The sequence below is a fragment of the Acartia tonsa genome, chromosome 7, assembly GCF_053477335.1.
Source record: "Acartia tonsa isolate MP-2025a chromosome 7, ASM5347733v1, whole genome shotgun sequence".
Taxonomy (NCBI): domain Eukaryota; kingdom Metazoa; phylum Arthropoda; class Copepoda; order Calanoida; family Acartiidae; genus Acartia; species Acartia tonsa.
In genome coordinates, this window is record NC_137266.1 from 49,562,515 (window position 1) to 49,583,520 (window position 21,006).

Here is a 21,006-nt window from a genome sequence, read left to right on the forward strand (position 1 = left end):
TCTGAAAGATATGGTAAATTATACAGTAGCTCCGCTATTTAAAAAAAACGAATTACTTATATAAATATATTTCACATTTTTGATATCATAAAACTTCTAAACTATTTTCCACGTGTTGAAAAGAGTCCCAAGTTTTATTTTGATAATATTCTGTTACATTGGGAAATGGCAAGTAGTCATCTTCATTACCTAAATAGAATAAAAACAAGTAAGATTTTTGATTTTCAATTTTTTGAAAATGGGAGATAGTAATAGAAATATAATGTAGGAAAGCAGCTTTTTTGCCCCTAAGGTTTGTTTCTGAAATTACTTTTTTATCCTAATATCTAAAGTAATACTTTTTTTTGTCTGTAGCTAAAGATTTATATAACAACTGAACCTATTAAGTTCTCCTTTTTATGAAAGCTTCATATAGGTCCCTGGATGGTTTAAGACTATTTAATTTTTATATTTAATTTTTTTTTGCTTTTTTCCTACTTTCCTTACTCCTTTGAGTAAAGAGCTCCTATATACAGCCGCTAGTCATTTTAAAAGCCATTGATGTGATATCATAGTAATTGTGCATTACATTTATGTTACTTAATAGTTAATTTTGGGATGAAAAACAATAAGTAGAAATAAAACTAAACATTAAAAATGTGTAACAGGTTTCGTGATTTTTAATAAATTTGATTAAAGGTAGTCTTTTTAATGACAAGCCTTTTCTATAATAATGTTAGGTAAGGTTCATTACTATAAATAAATTTCATTTTTATTGTTCTTTTATCTAATAAAACAACATAAGTTAGTTTCTAATCAACAAGAAAAGGATAATCATGTATCTGTCAAATTTTTTTCCCGTATTGAATGAAAATTCATAATCCAGGTAAAAAATACTTACAAAGAGGAAAGCCTATTCTCCCCACCATGGCTGCTAGTTTCATCATTCTAAATAAATACAAAAAAAAGAATTAACTTCATAATATTTCAACAATGTATGTAGAATATACACAGTTCACTCGAAGCGACAGTAAGAGAAAAAAAATTTCCCAGACATAAGGCCAACTGTTTCTAAAATGTCCCAATGAACATATAAATTTAGTATAAAAGACTGAAAATCTTAAATTGAGGCCTTTTTGAGAAAATTAGATTTGAAAATTTCAAGTTCAATTTTCACCCCATAGGAGTTACTGTATAATCATGACAAGAAAAGCAAAGATTTATGAAGAACTTTATAAAAGTAAACTTATTTAAAATTTACAATAAATAATCTTTGCTTTTCTTGCCATGATTTGGCGGTAACTCCTAGGGGATAAAAATTGAACTTAAAATTTTCAAATCTAATTTTCTCAAAAAGGCCTCATTTTAAGATTTTCGTTTTTCCACTAAATTTATATGTTCATTGGGACATTTTAGAAACAGTTGGCCTTATGTCAGGGAAATTTTTTTTCTCTTACTGTCGCTTCGAGTGAACTGTGTATAGTAGATATTATGAAAGAGGAAAAATTGTCGTCAATTTAGGTTGCTTTCCCCTGTCATTTATTGGTCAATTCGTTAAACCAGATTGAGCGGATGGGATGGGGAAAAGGGGGTGGAAGTGGGTAATCGCTATTATACCACGTTGCGTGATTAACTTTATAAGGGGCGTCGTAGCTCAGTGGTAATGCACTGAGTTACGGTGATGAGAGTTAGAGTTCTAGTCCCCATGTGGAAACTCGAATTTCTCAGTTGAATACATTCACGCAACTTCCCCTGGTTGTGTAAGAAGGGGATTATTGAGTAAGTTTGGATACTTAATAGTCAAGTACATTGTATCAGTACTACCCTTATCCCAAGCTCCTCTGCGGAGAGCGTCATTCATTACGGTGACTTAATTTGGGACACCTGCCATACTCGGCGAGGGTGAGGTAATAATGAGTAGCTCTCATGAGATAGCGGGTCAAGTCATAATGTGCTTGAACGTGGAGCTTGATAGCCCTAGTGGCTATACAAAAGTGTCTCAGCCTACTCCATGACTACTTAGGTCCAAACCCTAAGAGACTATGGCTAATCAATCAATCAATCAATTAACTTTATAAGTGAAAATAAAAATTTGTATAAGACCCAAGTAATGATATAACACTATTTTTAAGATTTTTTATTTAAATCACGAAACCTATGTATGCATTTTCTTGTTTTTTTGTTCCAATGTAAATGGATGTAGAATATGCATGGGTATTATGACAGGATAAATTAAGTGTCGTCAATTTAGCTTGCTAGAATTAAACTCATTTATTGGTCATTGGTGAATATCGTTATTTTAGCCAGCCTAAAAGTACAATTTATTAAAAAGCATAATAATTGGGGGAAGGCCGCAAGATCCAAGTTTTTGTTTTAAAGCGAGAAATATCTGTAAGCATTTTCTTGATTTTAATGTCTCAATATAACAGCTGCAAATGGATGTAGACTATACGTGGATATCATCACAGGGGAAAACATTTTCGTCAATTTAGCTTGCTAGCATGGAACTCATTTATTGGTTAGTTCATTAAACCAGTAAGAGAGTAAAGGATGGGGAAAAGGGAGTGGAAGGGGGTAATCGTTAGTTTAGCCCGCTGCGTGTTTCCCTTCATTAGAGAATATGAAGAAAAAAAAATTTTCTTGTCCCAATATAACAGATGCAGGATGTTTAATTGTGTGTCTAATAAAATTTAAGTTTATGTTCTGTTTTTAAAGTCAAAGTTTCATATTTGTCCTCCCGGAGTGTTTATCAATTTTATAGCTTATTTCTTAAGACAAAGATTAATAAAATATGATTTCTAACTCAATGTCCGCTGTAAAAACAAATAATTAAAATACTAAAAATTAATAATTCATGGCTGAGTGCACCTGCCAAATAAAATGATAATGAGTAATAAATTGTAAAAAAACGAATATTCAAAACAAAGATGCATTTTAAAAATTTAGGGTCGGTCCATCCATAACATGCAGCGAATTCTTTAACAAAAAGGCACACATTAACAACCGTTACATCTCTATAATAAAGTATTAAAATGTGAGTGATTTTTTGAACTTTTAAAGCTCTGTATTTCGAACCTACGACCGTAGCTCGACTTCGGGAAGGTGACAAGAATCTCGGTCCGACACCGCCTCATAACTAAAGACTAGGGTTGGGCCGGATACTTTTTTGGCCGGATATCGGATACCGGATATCCGGGTGATTTCAAATGCCGGATATCCGGTAACCGGCCGGATATCCGGCGTTGGCCGGATATCCGGCAAATATCCGGTTATCCGTCCAAATTACCGGATATCCGGCCGGATAACCGGCCAAATTACCAGATATTAAAGTAGTAAAAAAAAATTTCTTCAGAAATCTTATATAAATTTACATAAAGTTAAACTTATTCAGAAAAAAATGTTCTTTTAGCTTCAATAATAGAAAATTATAGCCATTTAAGATTTTAAAAAGCAGAGATTTTTGGTGTAATGTATAAAAAATTATTGAGCCGGATATCCGGCCGGATAGTTTCAATATCCGGTATCCGGCCGGATATTGAAAATGGCCGGATATCCGGCCGGATATCCGGCCACACCGGATATCCGGCCCAACCCTACTAAAGACGTTAAATAGGGTTCCTACTGCTGCTATGTCAGGTGCGCGACATAAACAGTTAAAACATAAAAAGTTAATAGTTAGTTAACAGGCGCTTCTCACTACTATGCACAATTAGGGATTCTCAGACAAAGGTCGTGCAATCAAAGGGTTGGTTGTCTGATGGGCAAATGGACGCTTTACACCGTAATCATAGGGCTTAGGGCTGACAACCCTATCCCATATCCATAAAAAAAAAAACATTGTTACAGAAACACCGACTAGTTGGATTTCATAAGCTTCGCTTTTATGGAGGTCTTTATCCTTTTGGCTTTTAAAAATCTGCAACTTTTAGGCTGATTTTGGATTTATTTGTTGTTTGCTTGATTTTATGGCTTTTGCATTTTTACGTTTACAATTTATTTTTACAAAAAACAAGGGAATTATACAAACATTTCAAAAACAAGGATGACAACATCCATAAAAGCAAAGCTCGGAAACGGTAAGACAAACGAACATTAACACTTGTAGAGTGTGAAAACTGATTATTCAGTTTATAAGTGTATAAGTATAAACAAAATTGTAAGTAAATTTGTTGCAAAACTGATTAAATACAGGATAGTGTTTTTGGACATACTTACTATTTAGGACTTGATTATATAGGTGATTCGCTTGTAACATTGTACTTTGTTGTTCTAGGACTCAGTATTCCAAAAATTAGATCCATCGGATAATATTATCATATTAAATTTGTTGTTAAAAAGTTAAAAACCAACATGTATATTAAAGGACGTACGGACTTTCTGGTAACGATTATAGAGTTGCTGCGCTTTCTAAATCATACCTAACTTCAAAGGAATCACCATGCAAAGTTTGAAATCGATAGGACAATTCTAACATGCATAAATTATCGAAGAAAGCTATCTATTTCAAGCATTGATTAAGTATATATATACATGTTAGGATAGGTTAAAATTAATATGAATATAGAAATAAGCCCTCCGCAGGGTTTAGGCATTTAAATACCTATAAGATATTTTTAAATAGATTAGGTTCGGTTAAGTGTCCACTTCAACGTCTGTCACTACTGCGTTTGTCCTAGGACCGAAGAAGAAATATAAAACCATGAAATAATATAGAATAGAAATAAAAGAATGAAAAATAGACAATTGCTATTAAGTTGATGTACATCCCAATTGATGATTCACAAAATTATCTCTTCTTTAGATCACAATTAGTGGTGAAAATGTATGGACACTCAACTTAATATATTAACCATTTAGAATTCAATAAAAGTCCCCAAAGGCCAACGATTATGAAAACATTATTATAAAACTTTGGAGACTAGAGTAATCATCAGCTCATTGTCTCCTCCCTCCCTGAAATAAAAACAATCTAATAACTAACACAACCCCAAAACCAGAAGCCAAAAATAATAAAAAGTTTAACTTACCCCCAAAACCAGCAGCCAAAAATGATGTAGTAACAGCTACAGCAGGAGAAAAAATGCAGATAACAATTTCTGAAAAAAATCGTTTTCAACAATTTTAATTAACTTTGTTTTGGTTGTACTATTCTTTAATTTTTTTGAAAACGAATGCATATTTCGTAAGGCTCGGTAGTCATAGCCTCAATCAATCGTCTAATAAGCTCACTGTTGTCCGTTCAGTTTCTTTAGCCAACCGCGCAGCCCTGACCATAGCCAAAAAAAAATTCAGCCTTAATCACTATAAGTCTAACTAATCCCTAGCCAAAAGCAGCCTCAGCCAAAATATCCAAGTTTCCGCCCCCTTTCGAATGCGTCTGATATGTTAGCCGATTATGAAACCTTAAAGGCTTATAGTGTAATTAGAAGAATGGAATATTAATTAAATATCACTTCCTTATACACTATAATGAATAACAGCACCAAAAGTCACCCTGTAAAGACGATTTTTAGGAGCAAAGCTACTCAATAAGTATTTGTTTCTGTCTACCTTTTTATCAATGAGAGTAATAGAAAAGAGGGGTAAGATCTCTGTTCACAGGGCGAGGACCATATCCCAATTTAGTATTGGGTGTTTGAAATCAGCTATTAGCGTCGGAAATATAAGCAATTTTCTAGCAGACCAATGGGGTTTCCATTTCTTGGTCCAGGTAGTTATCTGGATTTTACATCTATACTTTTACATTTAATGTCTGTAATGTCACACCATTAAATGGTACAATTTGAATTAAATGCATCTTCCATATTTTATTTATAAAAACTTCCCATAATTAAACTATTTCACATAGCTCATAAATCATTTTCAATAGCAATGTTATTGTAAAAATCGACTTAAACCCTATAATTATCATTTCTGCACAATCATTTTATGCTTTTTAATTTCTGTTTTTAACCTAATCAATCTATTTTTGAGCGCTGTTACTCTATGACTTGGGTAATTTAAGGAACCTCAACCCTTAAAGATCGTAACTTTAGACCCTAAAGTGTACAGTGGCGGGGAAGCCCCCCTCTCTCTACTTTATAAACTTTTATTAAACCTCTGGGTCTTAAAATAAAATTGCTGTGGGGATTTCTGTCTTTTTTCCTCCCTGAGTATTTTGGACAGTTCATGAATAGTTTAAATAGACGTTTAGTTTACCAGCAACAAGAACCTATTTTTCAGGGATCTAAAGGGATAAGACAATGGCCGATAATGTAATGTACATACCAAATGATGATACCTAAAATTACCCCTTCTGTAGATTACAATTACTGGTTACTAAAATACTCAATAATGAAACAATAGAACAATCAAAATTCTACAAAAACCCCAAAGTTGTAAAGCCTACAAATATGAAAACGTTAGTATAGTGTAATAAACAGCTCATTGTCCCCTCTATCTGTTTTTTTCAGACAATCGTAAAATGCAACTACTTACCCTTTTTCCCAGGGGCGTCCAACCTTTTTTTTGGGGGGTGGGGAAATTTTCGACGGGGTGGGGGGGTAAAATGGCGCGCGGAGCGCGCCGCAAATTATTTTTTTTTTTGGGGTAAATACCCCATCCTAAATGGTTGGGGGTGCCTACGGCACCCCCAGGGTAGGGGTAAATTTTAAATGGGAGGGGTGAAATGAAAAAAATTTCATTTGGACGGGTAATTCCAACTTTACCCCCCTCCCTTGGACGTCTATGCTTTTTCCCAAATAAAATTTTTAAATTGAGCAATATAGAAATAACATAAAATGATGACATATTAGAAATGAAAATCCTAAAATCATGCGAAAGTGTAAAATATTTGGAAGAAAATTAAAGAAGGGTTCGATATACTTATTTATAGGTTTACATGCATTGATTTAAAAATATTTTTAATGTTTTTTTTTGTCAGTTGGTATAAAAGAAAGAAAGACAAGCAGATTTAATCATAGAGTAGCCTCTTTAATTACTAAGATAATCATACCTTGAAATAAGAAAGTAAACAATTGTATCTAAAATATGCAGTAACATCCTCCTAAACAATAAAAAAAAACATTTATTGTAGATTTAGGTTTCCAGTTGTAACCATAATGATAATGAAAATTAAGCTAATAAGGTAGAATGCCTGAAAATTCACAGATATGTCAATGGATGGATAATAAAATTTTCCCGATTATTATTATTACAAAATGACACTTATTTTCAAACTTCATGGCGATTCCTGTATTAATTAGATACAGTACAGAAAGCGGGACAACTCCATAATAATTCTTAGTGTTGATTAAAAAAATATGGGTTTGTGAGTGCTTTTAAAACAATATTTTTTTATATAATCATTATATTAAATTGATTATTTGACCATGTATTTCCTTGACCATTAGGTATCATTTTTAAGCAATACATCTCTATAATCATATCGTATAATGTAAGTATGTCAATATGAAGCATCCTATATTCAAATATTTTTGTTCAAGATATATACGAAGTTTTTGTACAAACTTCTAAATAATGTTAAATATAAAATGCGTTGTTACTCTATTTTATTAATGTTCGTTTGTCTGACTTTCTTATTTGTTAAGCTTCACTTTTATGGATGTTATCACTCTTGATTTTGTAATCACCTTTTTTCTCAGTATTTGGCACATAAAAAGCTATTTTAATGATTAAAAATCAGTCCATTTTTACTCTTTATATAATTACTACGCAGAAAGTTAAAGTTGTTATCATGGCACTATGTTTTTACCCTACTGAACTGACTTGATGACAGTTAAATATGATACATAAAAAATCTAAAGCAGAACAGGGATCTAAAGGGATAAGACATTGGACGATAAATTGATTTACATCCCCATTGATTATATTCGAAATTACCCCTTCTTTAGATTACAATTAGTGGTTGAAACGTTATGATTCTAAACTTAATTAACCAACTAATAAAAATACAAGAAAAGATCCTGAAGTATTGAGCCATCAAACAAGAAAATGTTGCTATAAAACTTTGGGGACTAAGAAATAACAGCCCAATGTCCCCTCCCTCCCTGAAAGAAGCAGCAATATGGTAGGTAGATATAAAATGTTGGTGCGAATATGAAACCGAAAAATAAACCCTTCTTCTTAAGCGTAATCAACCAATGTGCTTCAAGGCTCATTGGCTATAGAAATTTTGAAATTAGAGTCATTAGACAGCAAGCTTTAAAGATAAAAAAAACATTTTTAAACTAGAGGCAAACTTTCAAACTTAGAAGTTCAAGAACTGTGTTGTTATTATATCAAAATTATGTCATTACAATATTGTCAACTACTGTCTGCACCCCTAGCATTTTAAGGTTCTGAATTTGAAGGGGAAAGGCTGGTTCGAAAAATGAACTAATAATAAAATGAAACTTGTCTAAAATAGAGAAATCAATCGGTTCAGTATTCATGGTATTCATTCATGACAGTTTTTGTTTTTCGACGATAGTGTCAATGTCGATTATATGCAAAGGACGTTTAAGCCTTTTTTGATTGGGTTAAAATGAGTTGTTTAAAGGTTTAAGGAGGTAATTAATAATCAAATGTATTCTTAAAAATCTTAATAATCTCAAAATCTCATGTTCTTTGGGACCATAAGACATAAACCATTGAAATGTATATGGACTTTTCAAAAGGCAAGAAAAGTAAAAATTAGCTATCTTTATATTTTTGTTGGAACGTATTTTAACCGGTCACATCTCTTAACTGCTAGAAGTTGTAATTGTCCAACCATTACAAAGCAAAATTAAGAGTGTTGATACATTATGAAAAAGTAAAATACTTTCAGCGTTGCAACTGTACAGCTTAGCCGTAAAGAAATCTAACAGTTACTAAACAATGTTAAGATTCTATACTAATTTTTACTTATATCCAGAAAATTTGCCTAGAATTTAATACTTTAATATATTCCTTTCAATAATTTATTGACAATATCTGCCATTAATCTAATTAAGATTGTTTAAACATTAAAAGAAACTGAAACTTAAGAGAGTCTGAAAAACTTTGGTTTTATCAAACTTGCTATTCATCATTTAGTTGAGCCGTCATACAGTCTAAGGCTTAGAAAATGAATTGAAAATGGCCATAACTTTTAATTGGTGCGCTATTATGGATATAAATATACTCGTTTTAACACTGTTTCTTGCAAAACATATATACCCTATGATTTATATATCTTATTTTGTAAATTTTAGGTAATTTAAACTTTACTTAGATAAAATGAAAAATTTTCCATATTTTTAAGATTTTTCATAAATTGCTGGATAAATGATTATTATATTTGATATATAAAATAAGAATTTGAGAGTAAAGTAACATTAAAAATCCGCTGATTTACAAAAATCGTTACTTACTTGTAAGAACATACTAAAAGAGTACTTTTTAAAAGCGAAGCTTTTCTATAATTAGGGTCGGTCCGTCCGTCCTTACGTCCGTCCGTCCGTACGTCCGTCCGTCCGTCACGGATAGCTTTTTTCGTTAATTTAGACATGTTAGAATTGTCCTATCGATTTCAAATTTTGCATGGTGATTCCTTTAGTAGTTAGGTACGATTTAGAAAGCGTAGCAACTCTATAATCATTACCAAAATGTCCGTACGTCCATTTTAAACATGTTGATTTTTTTTACTTTTTTTAAATAGATTTTTTCGTTAATTTAGGCAAGTTAGAATTGTCCTATCGATTTCAAATTTTGCATGGTGATTCCTGTAATAGTTAGGTACGAGATAGAAAGCGTAGCAACTCTATAATCATTACCAAAATGTCCGTACGTCCATTTTAAACATGTTAATTTTTTTAACATTTTTAACAACAAATTTGTATGTGACCTAATTATCCGATTGGTCTGATTTTTGGTATACTGATTCCTGGGACAACAAAGTACAATATTATAAGCGAAGCAACTCTATAATCAAGTCCTAAAAATGTAAGTATGTCCATAATCATTATCCTGTATCAAGCAGTTTTTCAACAAGTTTACTTACAATTTTGCTTTGACTCTTATACATTCGCATTCTGATTATTCAGTTCTGACATTATACAAGTGTTAATGTCCGTTTGTCCTACCGTTTGAGAGCTTCGCTTTTATGGATGTTGTCATCCTTGTTTATTATTGATCCAATAAGATGAAGGGAAGTAAAAATAATATAACACAAAGAACACTTAGAAAAAATGTTGATTTATTTTTATATATATCTTTAAAATGTTGAGGTTCATCCTTATAATAAAGTAACAGGATCTTTGTCTGTGTCTGTCTGTCTGTCTGTGTGTTCCGAAAGATCTTGCTAACCGCTGAACCAATATGGTGTCCTTTATTGTGTAGCTTCTCATGGGTCGTGGGGAGGTTTTAACTATTTTGGGGAGGGTACCATCTACCGCATAAGATAAATCGCCCGTAGAAAAAATGACCCCGCCCTCCCCAAAAAAAAACATTTATATTTTTCATTTCTAGATTATGCATGCTAAATAAGTTTAGAAAGTTTTATAAGAGCCAATTTATCTTAACGCAATTAAAATAGTGAACTATTATTTCTATAGAGATTAGCAATCACTTCCGAAATATCATATTTTTTTATATTTTCAGAACCGCATATTTGTTAACAGCATACATTTGTTAATTTGCTTTCTTGTATTCATTCGAATCCGGTGGATAAGAACCGGTTTTAATCCATACGAAAAAACTATGTCTAGCATTGTATCATATCCAGCTTTCTTCAAATATAAAAATGTACAATCATAAGATTAAAACCAGTTTTTTTAGCCCCGAGGTGCCGAATTGTACATTCTATATCCGCGGAAAGCTATTTATAATACGATGCGAGAAATAACTGCATTATATCTATTAAAAATCTCCTTTCAATAATGGATGTAGGATAAACGTGGATATAATGACAGAATATAAGTTTGTCGTCAATTTAGCTTGCTAATATGGACTTCATTTATTGGTCAGCTTATTTGTCCAGTAGAATGGGTGTGATTGGGATAAGAAGGGGGTGGGGATTATCGTTGTTTTAGCCAGCTGCAAATATTACTTTATTATATTACATGAAAATCTTGTGCAACATCCAAGTAATAATATATTGGATTCTCAAATTTATGGTATTATTTATTTAGCAAAAATTAATACTATACAGTTGTGATACTGTGTGAAAGTGAAGTCACACCTTCTATGGGCCTAGACAGAATAAAGAATGGTTCAAGCAATGCAAAGAAAGAAGGAGACATGTACGTACATGTTTATAACACTAGTCCCCAAAGTTTTATAATACTGTTTTCTTATTCGTTGGCTTATCAACTTTAAAGACTTTTATCAAATTTTTATAGGTTGGTTTATTAGATCGAGTATTTAAAGTTTTAACCACTAATCGTAACCTACAAAAGTCGTAATTTTGTGTAACATCATTGGAGATGTACATCAATTTATCGGCCATTGTCTTCTCCCTTTAGATCCCTGGTAGAGAATGGTCCAAGCTATGCAAACTGCAAAAGTCTAACCAGCGTCTGTAGTTTTGAAAAAGATAATGGATTACATTTAGGCAAAACCTCATCAAAAATAGAATACTGCTATAAGTTTTAAAGTTCATTTTATGCACAACTCATTTGAAGGTTAATCCAAAGGATGTGCAATTAAAGGGTTTGTTTTCCCTGTAATGATCAAAAGTCATCGCCATTGAACCTATAAGTTTTTGATTAATTCATTGCTTTAATTATAAATATTAAAGACCTGTCATAGCCTAGCACAAGGTACCTTTTAATCGTCGAAAGTAAAAATTTTAATCAAAACATGGATGAAAAAGCTGAACTCTGAAATCAGAAGGAAGGACTAGCAAACAACTTGTAAAGTGTCAGAACTTAATAAGCGCAACATAAATTTGTAATTCTAAACAAAATTATAAATAAATTGATGAAATACAGAATACAGTAAAAGGACATACTACCATTTTTATGATTTGATTATATAGATGCCTTGATTATAATATTTTACCTTGTTTGTTCTAGGAATAATTATTACAAAAACCAGATGAATAGGATAATTATAGAGTTGCAAAGTTTCTAAAATCGTACACAAATGTTTTGGTTATCACCATGCAAAGTTTGAAAGCAATAGGACAATGCTAACATATCTAAATTAACATTACGGACGGACCTACCATAATTATAGAAAAGCTTCGTTAAAAAAATATTTTATTGTTTTGCATAATAATAATTTTAAAAACAAGGATGACAACATCCATAAAAGCGAAGCACTGAAACGGTAGAACGGACATTAACATTTAGTGTCAGAACTGAATAATCAGAATATAAATGTTTAAAGAGTAAATGATTATAGAGTTCCTTCGCTTATAACATTATACTTTGATTTCCCAGGAATCAACATACCAAAAATCAGATCAATCTGATAATTAGATTACATAAAAATTTGCTGTTAAAAAAGTAAAAAAATCAACATGTTTAAAATGGACGTACGGACATTCTTATACTGATTATAGAGTTGCTACGCTTTCTAAATCGTACCTAACTACCAAGGGAATCACCATGCAAAGTTTGAAATCAATAAGACTATTCTAACATGTCTGAATGAACGAAAATACTAACCATTACAGACGGACCTACTATAATTATAGAAAAGCTTCGCTTAAAAAAATATTTTATTGTTTTGCATAATAATAATTTTAAAAAAAGTCCGACAGTTTACACTTTTTAATTACGCAACCAGCCTTCAACAAATGTATTTTGAAATTAAATTCTTAGTTGCTAACATGTAAATAAATTGCAAATAGTCATATTAAAGGATAACATCTTATAAACAAAATGGAGAATAAAACAATTGGTTTAAAAGTTTGGACACTGCTTTGTTCTAACAATCAATCAAGATTTGACAAAAGTCCAAATGTTTTTTAAGCTTCATAGGATATGATACTATGTTTATGAAACTTTGAGTCCAAATTCTTAATGTATAATACTTTACTTTTCTTTTATCCCATCTAACTTTGAGATATTGGCTTCGATATCATTGCAAATAATGGACATTTCAAATTAAGATTAAAAATGCCATCAAATAATATTGCATATTTTACGCTTTAATTAAAAAAGATATTATTTATCAACAATATATGTATTTTCACTATTCAGTACATTTTAATCAAATATATGGTTTAGGTTTCAATGTATAAAAAAGACTGGCTTCTTTCACAGGCAGCTGGTTCTTCATTCTTGTCTGGTTGTCCGCGCGCTCAGTCGTGCATGGTTGTGGTTTATAATTTCAGTGGTGTTACAAAATTGTAACATAAGTTCCCCCCCCTCTTAATGAGGCCAATGAGGCAGGAACTTACAATGCATTCAGTAACATGGATTATCTTCTTTTTAGTAGAATTGGAAGTTATTGCAAATGTCGTCTTCATCATAGTAAGGTTTTTGTTTTTAGGTTTCGATGACAATATGATGGTTCAACCAGGAAGAAGCTTGCGGATCATATGAATAATATGAAGTAGAATGACAATGAACAAATTTGTGAAGAAGTGGAGTTGCTTTGTATCATTAATTAATTATGTTTAAAGTTCATGTTACATAGTACACAATATCATATATTACAAATTATTATATTTATAGATGGCTATAAAAAATTTTCCTTAAAAAATGTTAATCAATATTACTTTTTTAATCAAAGGGAAATATTTACTATTTGTATTTAATTTGTAATTGTCATGAAGCATAAAAAATATCAAAATTAAATCTCTTTTTAACTTTAGTTTTGTTGCAAAAAATTTGATTCAATTTTTTCATTTTAAGTTTTTCTTAAATTTCATTTATATTTAACATATATAAATATATAGTTCACATATTAATAAATGTTTAAAATTACATAAATTTTGTATCACAAATTGGCGAATTACATTAATTTTGTATCACAATTACTGGCGAAAATGTTTGAACGATGAAAAGAAAATTAATTAATTTTGCTGTACACATGTAACATAATTAAAAAATAAGAAATTAAAGAATAAAGATAAATAAATGTCGCCAAAATTATAGCATATACTAATTGTTGATTATAATTATAATAAGAATTGAATATCATAATTATTGTTTCTTTGTTTTGCTGTTTTTTATTTGTTTTATTATAACCAAATAAAGTATGACAACTTGGTTATTAGATTGATTCGTACAAGTATTTAATTATAAATAATGGTTTATTTGTCGGTTTATAACAAATTTCCTCAATCGAATAAAGAATGGATTATTGATTGATTTACATTTCGATTATATTAGCCAATTAAAGAATGAATTAACGGCTGATATATTTTACATCAACTAGATAAAGTTTGAATTATCTTGTTGTGATTACGCAATTTTTATAAAAAGTAAATTACATTTCGATTCTATTAGCCAATTAAAGAATGAATTAACGGCAGATATACTTTACATAAACTAGATAAAGTTTGAATTATCTTGTTGTGATTACGCAATTTTTATAAAGAGTGAATTATAAAATGCTTAATTTAGGGACGCAGGTTTATAAAGAGTGAATTATAAAATGCTTAGTTTAGGGACATGTCAATAAATACCAGCTTTAATATTTTATTCCTGATTAGGATTGACTTAAGGAGATATAAACACTGGTTCTTGTGTATTAGCTGGTGTATACATTGCACTCCTTCTTGTATATCTTAGGGACATTAACCCTATAACTTTATAATTTGAGCAAACACATTTGTAAAAAATGTAATAATATGGCGCTGATAAATGTTTGAGTAGAATCACCCCCCAGAGTGAGATGGTTTAACAGAAACCAGGTAATGTCTAGGTAAAAACCTCGAGAAAGGGCAAGGTTTGTAGATATTAATCATGCAGGCTTTGTCTAAAATTTTCGTCATCAAAGGTTGTCTTGGATACCTTAATAGGAAACAAAAATAATCTAAAACTAGAAACTTGAAAAGCAAGATCTTATTATAAAATCTTATCTGGTATCTTTAAGCCATTTTTTTTAAAAAGAAAATCAAGACCATTAAAGAAGATAGGAACAGGGAAACTTAACTCCACTACTCATTTGATCTTTGAAATGAATTTAAAAATTACGTTTACTTTTATGTAATTGAAATGAAATATGTCTAATATTTATATACATGTGTATATTATGTGTATATACATGTATATATAATACATGTGTATATTATATATATGTATGTATATATGTATGTATATTTTGCGTCTCGAAAAGGGGTTGTTGTATCTCATAATGTACCTTGATATTTGGCGCTCCAATAAACGTAGTGCGCACTCGAAAAACCGGTAATTTTATACCTAAAAGTTTGGAATTTTTTGGGGTTTTTATTTCAAAAATATTATTTATGTACATTAATGTGCAATTTCTATTACTTTTTCGCAATTTTTTGGGATGTTTTTAAGTATAAAAACGCTATTTACTTGAAAAATCAGGAAGATAGTATTTTATGAGCGCACACTTTATTGTTTGTGTGAGTATCGTAAAAACATTGACCACTTTTGAGATTTGAATTTTCGATATTCACGAAACCCAACTAAAAACCGTTACAAATTGTTTACAAATATAAGACCATATCGATCGTTATGGTAATGTGTAGACAAATACTTTCTGAAATATTTATTCCATATCTGCGTATTGTGCAGACATAAAAAAATAAAATAATATATCTCAATGCAGATTGGTTATGTAATATATATATTTACATCTGTCTTTATATAGATATATTTTTTAGATACATATTATAAATTTACGTATTTTTTAAGGGAAAAAGAAACCGGTGATGAGATCAAGTACAACAAGATGAATCTGACCTCGGATACTAGACAAGCGGTCTTCAATGCTTTATTGGGATTCAAAGTGAGTTTTACCTTATATAATTCTTCAATATTAGGTATAATCTGCGATGTTTTATTGAGGATGGTCGATCCTGAAAAATAAGAATTTTTTTAGGGATTTTTATATCCAATATATAACTTGTTATGAAAAAGTTTTTAATAGTTAATTTTTTAGGAAACTTATGGACTCGATGGACGTCAGACTTGCAAGGGATTTTTATATCCAATATACAACTTGTTATGAAAAAGTTTTTAATAGTTAATTTTTTAGGAAACCTATTGACTCGATGGACGTCAGACTTGCAAGAATGAAGTTAACGGATGGCTACTTCTGATTGTTTTTGTACTTTCATGTTTCTTGGTAAGATAATTTACAGAACACTTTTACTGGCTTCAAAAGCAAATACTTATAATTATTATTTTACTTCATAATAAATAATTAATAAGCATTTCGTTGTGTAAATATAAAAGATGCGGTATAAGCAAATAAAAACGTTTATTTATGTATCATAAAGAATAGAAATTCGATTTAGTTTAATTGCGTAGATAAGAATCAATTCCGCAAGCAAAAAAAGAACCTTGTGAACGAAAGGGGAGAAAAATTTTTCATTCAACGGCTAGGCAAAACTGTAAGACTCAATTATCTTGCCGCAATCGCGGACGTGATTAGTTACCCTTTTTTTTATAATGTTGGTAACGTAATTTCCTAACTAAGTTTTATATATTATTTATGGTACATAACAAAGAATAATTTTCAAGCCTTTATTTTCTTACACACACAAAGAAGTTTGGGAACTAGTTGTTTAACAACAAAAGATAATATACTAACAAGTTAGAAAAATAGGGTCTAAATAATTCTATTTTTATTTTAATTTTATTTAGGTTTCGGCGGTTGTTTTAGCAGCTGTAGGTTTCAGCCTGAAGAGATGTAAGGAGTACTATCAAGGACGGGCTAACGAGAGGCGCAAGAAGAAAATCGAACATATGGAGCAGGGGAAAACTTTGTTTTTAACTTGCGGAAATTGTAAAACGTTAGTAGGGCTTAGCCTAACCCGGATGCCAAGCCTAGTAAAGCTAGTTTTTATGTTGCTTTGTCATGCTAAATCGTGCTAGGTAGAATATCTTGTTTTGCACAAGAAGGTGTTCTTACTTTTTCCGCAAATTGTTTAATTTACAATATAAAGGATGGAATTATGTGTAAAATAATTGGTAAAAGAATTTGCATTGGCTTTAGAACAAATATACTTGTATAACGATTTAAAATACAAAAACACTAGTATAATGACGTGATACTAATATTTGGTATATAAGCCTTTTTAGCCAGTTTTGCAAAACATTTATTTTTAAATAATATACGGCGGGCCCGCATAGCTTGCCCTGGCACAGAAACGCCTTTTTAGAAAGTGCGTACCGTACCGGATAGGTTTACCACTAAACCATTAGGCTAGCTATGGATGTACTACAAATTTTTACACATTATGTTTGATAAATATCGTTTTAGCGTATTTTAATAATTACCTTTTTATGTTTTTAGAGTAATTTGCCTTTATAAAGATAGGTAGGACACAGGGGGACACAGGGTTCCTATAATATTAAAAGATTAACATTAAAGATATAATTTTTTTAAAAGGCATATTTATGTGGAGGGACAATTTTTGTACAAACATAAAGTCACAATATTAATTGGGGAAATGGTTTAATAGATAATTCAAATTACATGCCATAATAGTCACAATTATAATCAGGGAAATGGTTTAATGAGTATGATGTATAACTGTCTATCTATATATTTATAACTTAGGATGAAAAGTTATAAGAAATAGAGACAGACATTAAATTATTATACAAAAGATAGAGTGAAGGGGAAAATAGGTAAGGCTATATTATAGCCATATTTTAGGGGACAATTTATTAAAAAGGATTTAAATTTACATTTTAAACTTTTATAACGTCTACCTATTTTTAATTTTCTGTACTTGTTTGGTATACCAAATTTAATGTTATTAAAGGGAAATAAACTAGTTACATTAAAGCTTAACACAAATAGATATAACGCAAAATTAACGTCAATTAAACTAAAGTATGTTAGCAATATGAGAAAGAATGTTGTATTAAAAATGAATTTAGTAAAACTATGTAAAGACTGATAGTTATTACTGCTATTAATTTGTTGTGTATTATTTGCAAAATTAGTATTCAAATCATTTTTTTCAAAAAGATGATGTCGATAAATTTTCTTTTCAAGATTGATTACATTAACCTTATTTGATAAAGATATATCAACAGAAAGATTTAAAAAAGGGACTGACTTACTGAACTTACTATCTGTAATGTTGATAGGGTTCTCCAAAGATACATCAACAGAATGATTTAAAACAGGGACTGACTTACTGAACTTACTATCTGTAATGTTGATAGGGTTCTCCAAAGATACATCAACAGAATGATTTAAAACAGGGACTGACTTACTGAACTTACTATCTGTAATGTTTATAGGGTTCTCCAAAGATACATCAACGGAATGATTTAAAAAAGGGACTGACTTACTGAACTTACTATCTGTAATGTTGATAGGGTTCTCCAAAGATATATCAACAGAATGATTTAAAACAGGGACTGACTTACTGAACTTACTATCTGTAATGTTGATAGGGTTCTCCAAAGATACATCAACAGAATGATTTAAAACAGGGACTGACTTACTGAACTTACTATCTGTAATGTTGATAGGGTTTTCCAACATAGTATCATTATTTACAACAGGGACTGTGTAGTATGGCACACTATTTGTACAATTAAAAGAGTTATTTTGTGCATTTTTAGGACGACGCTTTCTTACGTGTCTTTTTCTGACCTTTTTAACTTTTCTAAAAAATTGTTCTTTAGACATGCATCTACAGGGTGATCATATAAGTCTTCAGCATAAATGTCAAATTGCTCCCAGTCAACATCTACCCTTTTTATCATGTTTTTCTGTATTCTAGATTCTTTGGATATAAAACTGTCAATGGAAGCTTCGTGGGTACGCAAAAAATTTTCAAACCCGAAAAGCGTAAGCTGGCCATTTTGCATGGCAGCGGTCGAATTAAGCAGGTGCCGAAGGTCATAGGGAATATATTTATATACCGCACTAATAATTTTTCTCTGCTTTTCCCGCTCAGAAATAATAGTGTCAGATATATTTTCAAGGTATTTTTTGTATTCCCACAAAATGGACATAACGGATTTAGAGGAAGGTTTAAATTTATAAAATTTTTCCTCTACTTCAAACATGTTTGTAATTGACCCATTAAGGACACGATTTACTTTATTTAAATATTCGCTAGTAGGGAGATCTAACGGGTTACCCCCAGCCATTTCCAATTTTTCTTTGATTTCCTTAGATATGGACATGTGAATTAACATATTATATTCACATGGGCTAAAGTCCGAAAGATCAAAACTATCCAACTGATTTAAAAAAGCTTTTAGCCCTACTGTTTCTATGGACATCAATTGACGATGGATAACTCTTTGTTTTTGGAAAAGTTTATCTGCATTGTACGTGTTTTTTCTATTTGCTAAGAAAGGAGGCTCAAGGTTGTTAAAGGTGTTACACTTTAAATGAGGGGCGTTGTAAGTATTCTCTGAGTTTTGTGCTTTAAAGATTTGTTTTATTTGTTGGCTAGTTTGATCTAATAGCAATTCTTTGTTTATTCTATCCAACCCTTTAGCCTTATTTATATGGTCCTCTATTGAAGACAGAAGTTCCCTAGCATGAATTGTGGATAATCCCGTAGGAGATAAATCTCGCTGGTTTGACCTGTAGACGGGAATATCAGTTGTAGCGTAGCGATAATTCTGAGGGCCAAAACTAAGTATAGGGTTTAGGCTAGGAGGGGGTTGGCTGAAATCATTCCTTATTGCATTATTAGAATTAACCTGTAGGTTGGATATGTCAATTGCCATTTTATTAAGACTGTTTACAATATCTCCCATATTATTTTTTAAAGCATTAATTTGATCTTCATTATTAGAAGTAGAGTTATGGGAATTAACCGGAGGATTAACCTGAGGAGCAGGTGCAGAAGGGGCTAGTAAAGGGGCTCTAGGTGCATTTTTTATGAATTTCCGTCCAAACGTTCTCCATCTACCCCTCATACCTATAGACGCCTCGTCATCACTGACGTCATAATCCCTATATCTGTCCATTTTGGTATAATTTTTGTTAAAAGCAGAATGAAGCTTTGGAAATTATTATGAACAGAGAGTTGAATTTACTATGAATATATTTGTATAACGATAGCAAGATAGCAAAAATTTTTATTCAATAGGGAGCTTGTGATAATATTAGAAGATATATTGTTTAATAATAGTGGAACGATTTCAACAAAAGCAGTATGAAGCTATGTATAATATGTAAATGTATAAAATAATGTTAAGTTAACTCTAAGGTTAATATAAGGGACGAAATTGTGATTTTGGATAATAAATATTTCAACAAGATTTTACATATAATTATAGCTGTATGAAGCTATGTATAATATGTAAATGTATAAAATAATGTTAAGTTAACTCTAAGGTTAATATAAGGGACGAAATTGTGATTTTGGATAATAAATATTTCAACAAGATTTTACATATAATTATAGCTGTATGAAGCTATGTATAATATGTAAATGTATAAAATAATGTTAAGTTAACTCTAAGGGTAATATAAGGTAAATTAAAGGGACAAATTGTGACTATAGATAATATATTGAGTCTTTTATATGTGGAGGAACTGAGAAGGGACAGCACCCCCGCGGAAAAAAAGATACTAAAATTGTAATGAAGAAAAAAAATCAAAAATGAAATCTTACCGGTTCAAAAAGATTCGGTGGCTTTGCCTCCATATTGCATATTTTACGCTTTAATTAAAAAAGATATTATTTATCAACAATATATGTATTTTCACTATTCAGTACATTTTAATCAAATATATGGTTTAGGTTTCAATGTATAAAAAAGACTGGCTTCTTTCACAGGCAGCTGGTTCTTCATTCTTGTCTGGTTGTCCGCGCGCTCAGTCGTGCATGGTTGTGGTTTATAATTTCAGTGGTGTTACAAAATTGTAACAATAACCATAAATTTTAAGCATTTTGTTTTAAAAGTTTACACCATTACTTTAAAAAGCTTCGCTTTTAAAACT

General features: G+C 30.8%; 1 protein-coding gene and 1 long non-coding RNA gene across 4 annotated transcripts in view; both read right to left on the minus strand.

The window, feature by feature from the left end:
* The window catches only part of LOC145323924 (uncharacterized), a 131,260-nt gene continuing 110,254 nt past the window's right edge, over positions 1-21,006 (minus strand). For both annotated transcript variants that reach the window (XR_013881139.1, XR_013881138.1), the window contains exons 2-5: positions 6,974-7,024; positions 5,007-5,075; positions 881-927; positions 1-189 (exon numbers count right to left, since the gene is read on the minus strand). This is a non-coding gene — a long non-coding RNA (uncharacterized LOC145323924). The remainder of the gene's footprint in view (positions 190-880; positions 928-5,006; positions 5,076-6,973; positions 7,025-21,006) is intronic.
* On the minus strand, positions 15,760-20,904 carry LOC145323923 (uncharacterized). 2 transcript variants are annotated; one of them, XR_013881137.1, is made up of 3 exons: positions 20,678-20,904; positions 17,355-17,420; positions 15,760-15,928 (listed from the first exon to the last, which is right to left on the minus strand). XR_013881137.1 is itself a non-coding variant. In XM_080166527.1 (2 exons), exon 1 carries the CDS (start codon positions 18,724-18,726, stop codon positions 17,677-17,679), a length of 1,050 nt encoding a protein of 349 aa, XP_080022653.1. In that variant the 5' UTR covers positions 18,727-20,904; the 3' UTR covers positions 15,760-15,928; positions 17,355-17,676. The 2 variants fall into 2 exon arrangements, 1 of the variants encoding a protein (XP_080022653.1); XM_080166527.1 differs by having other exon boundaries at positions 17,355-20,904.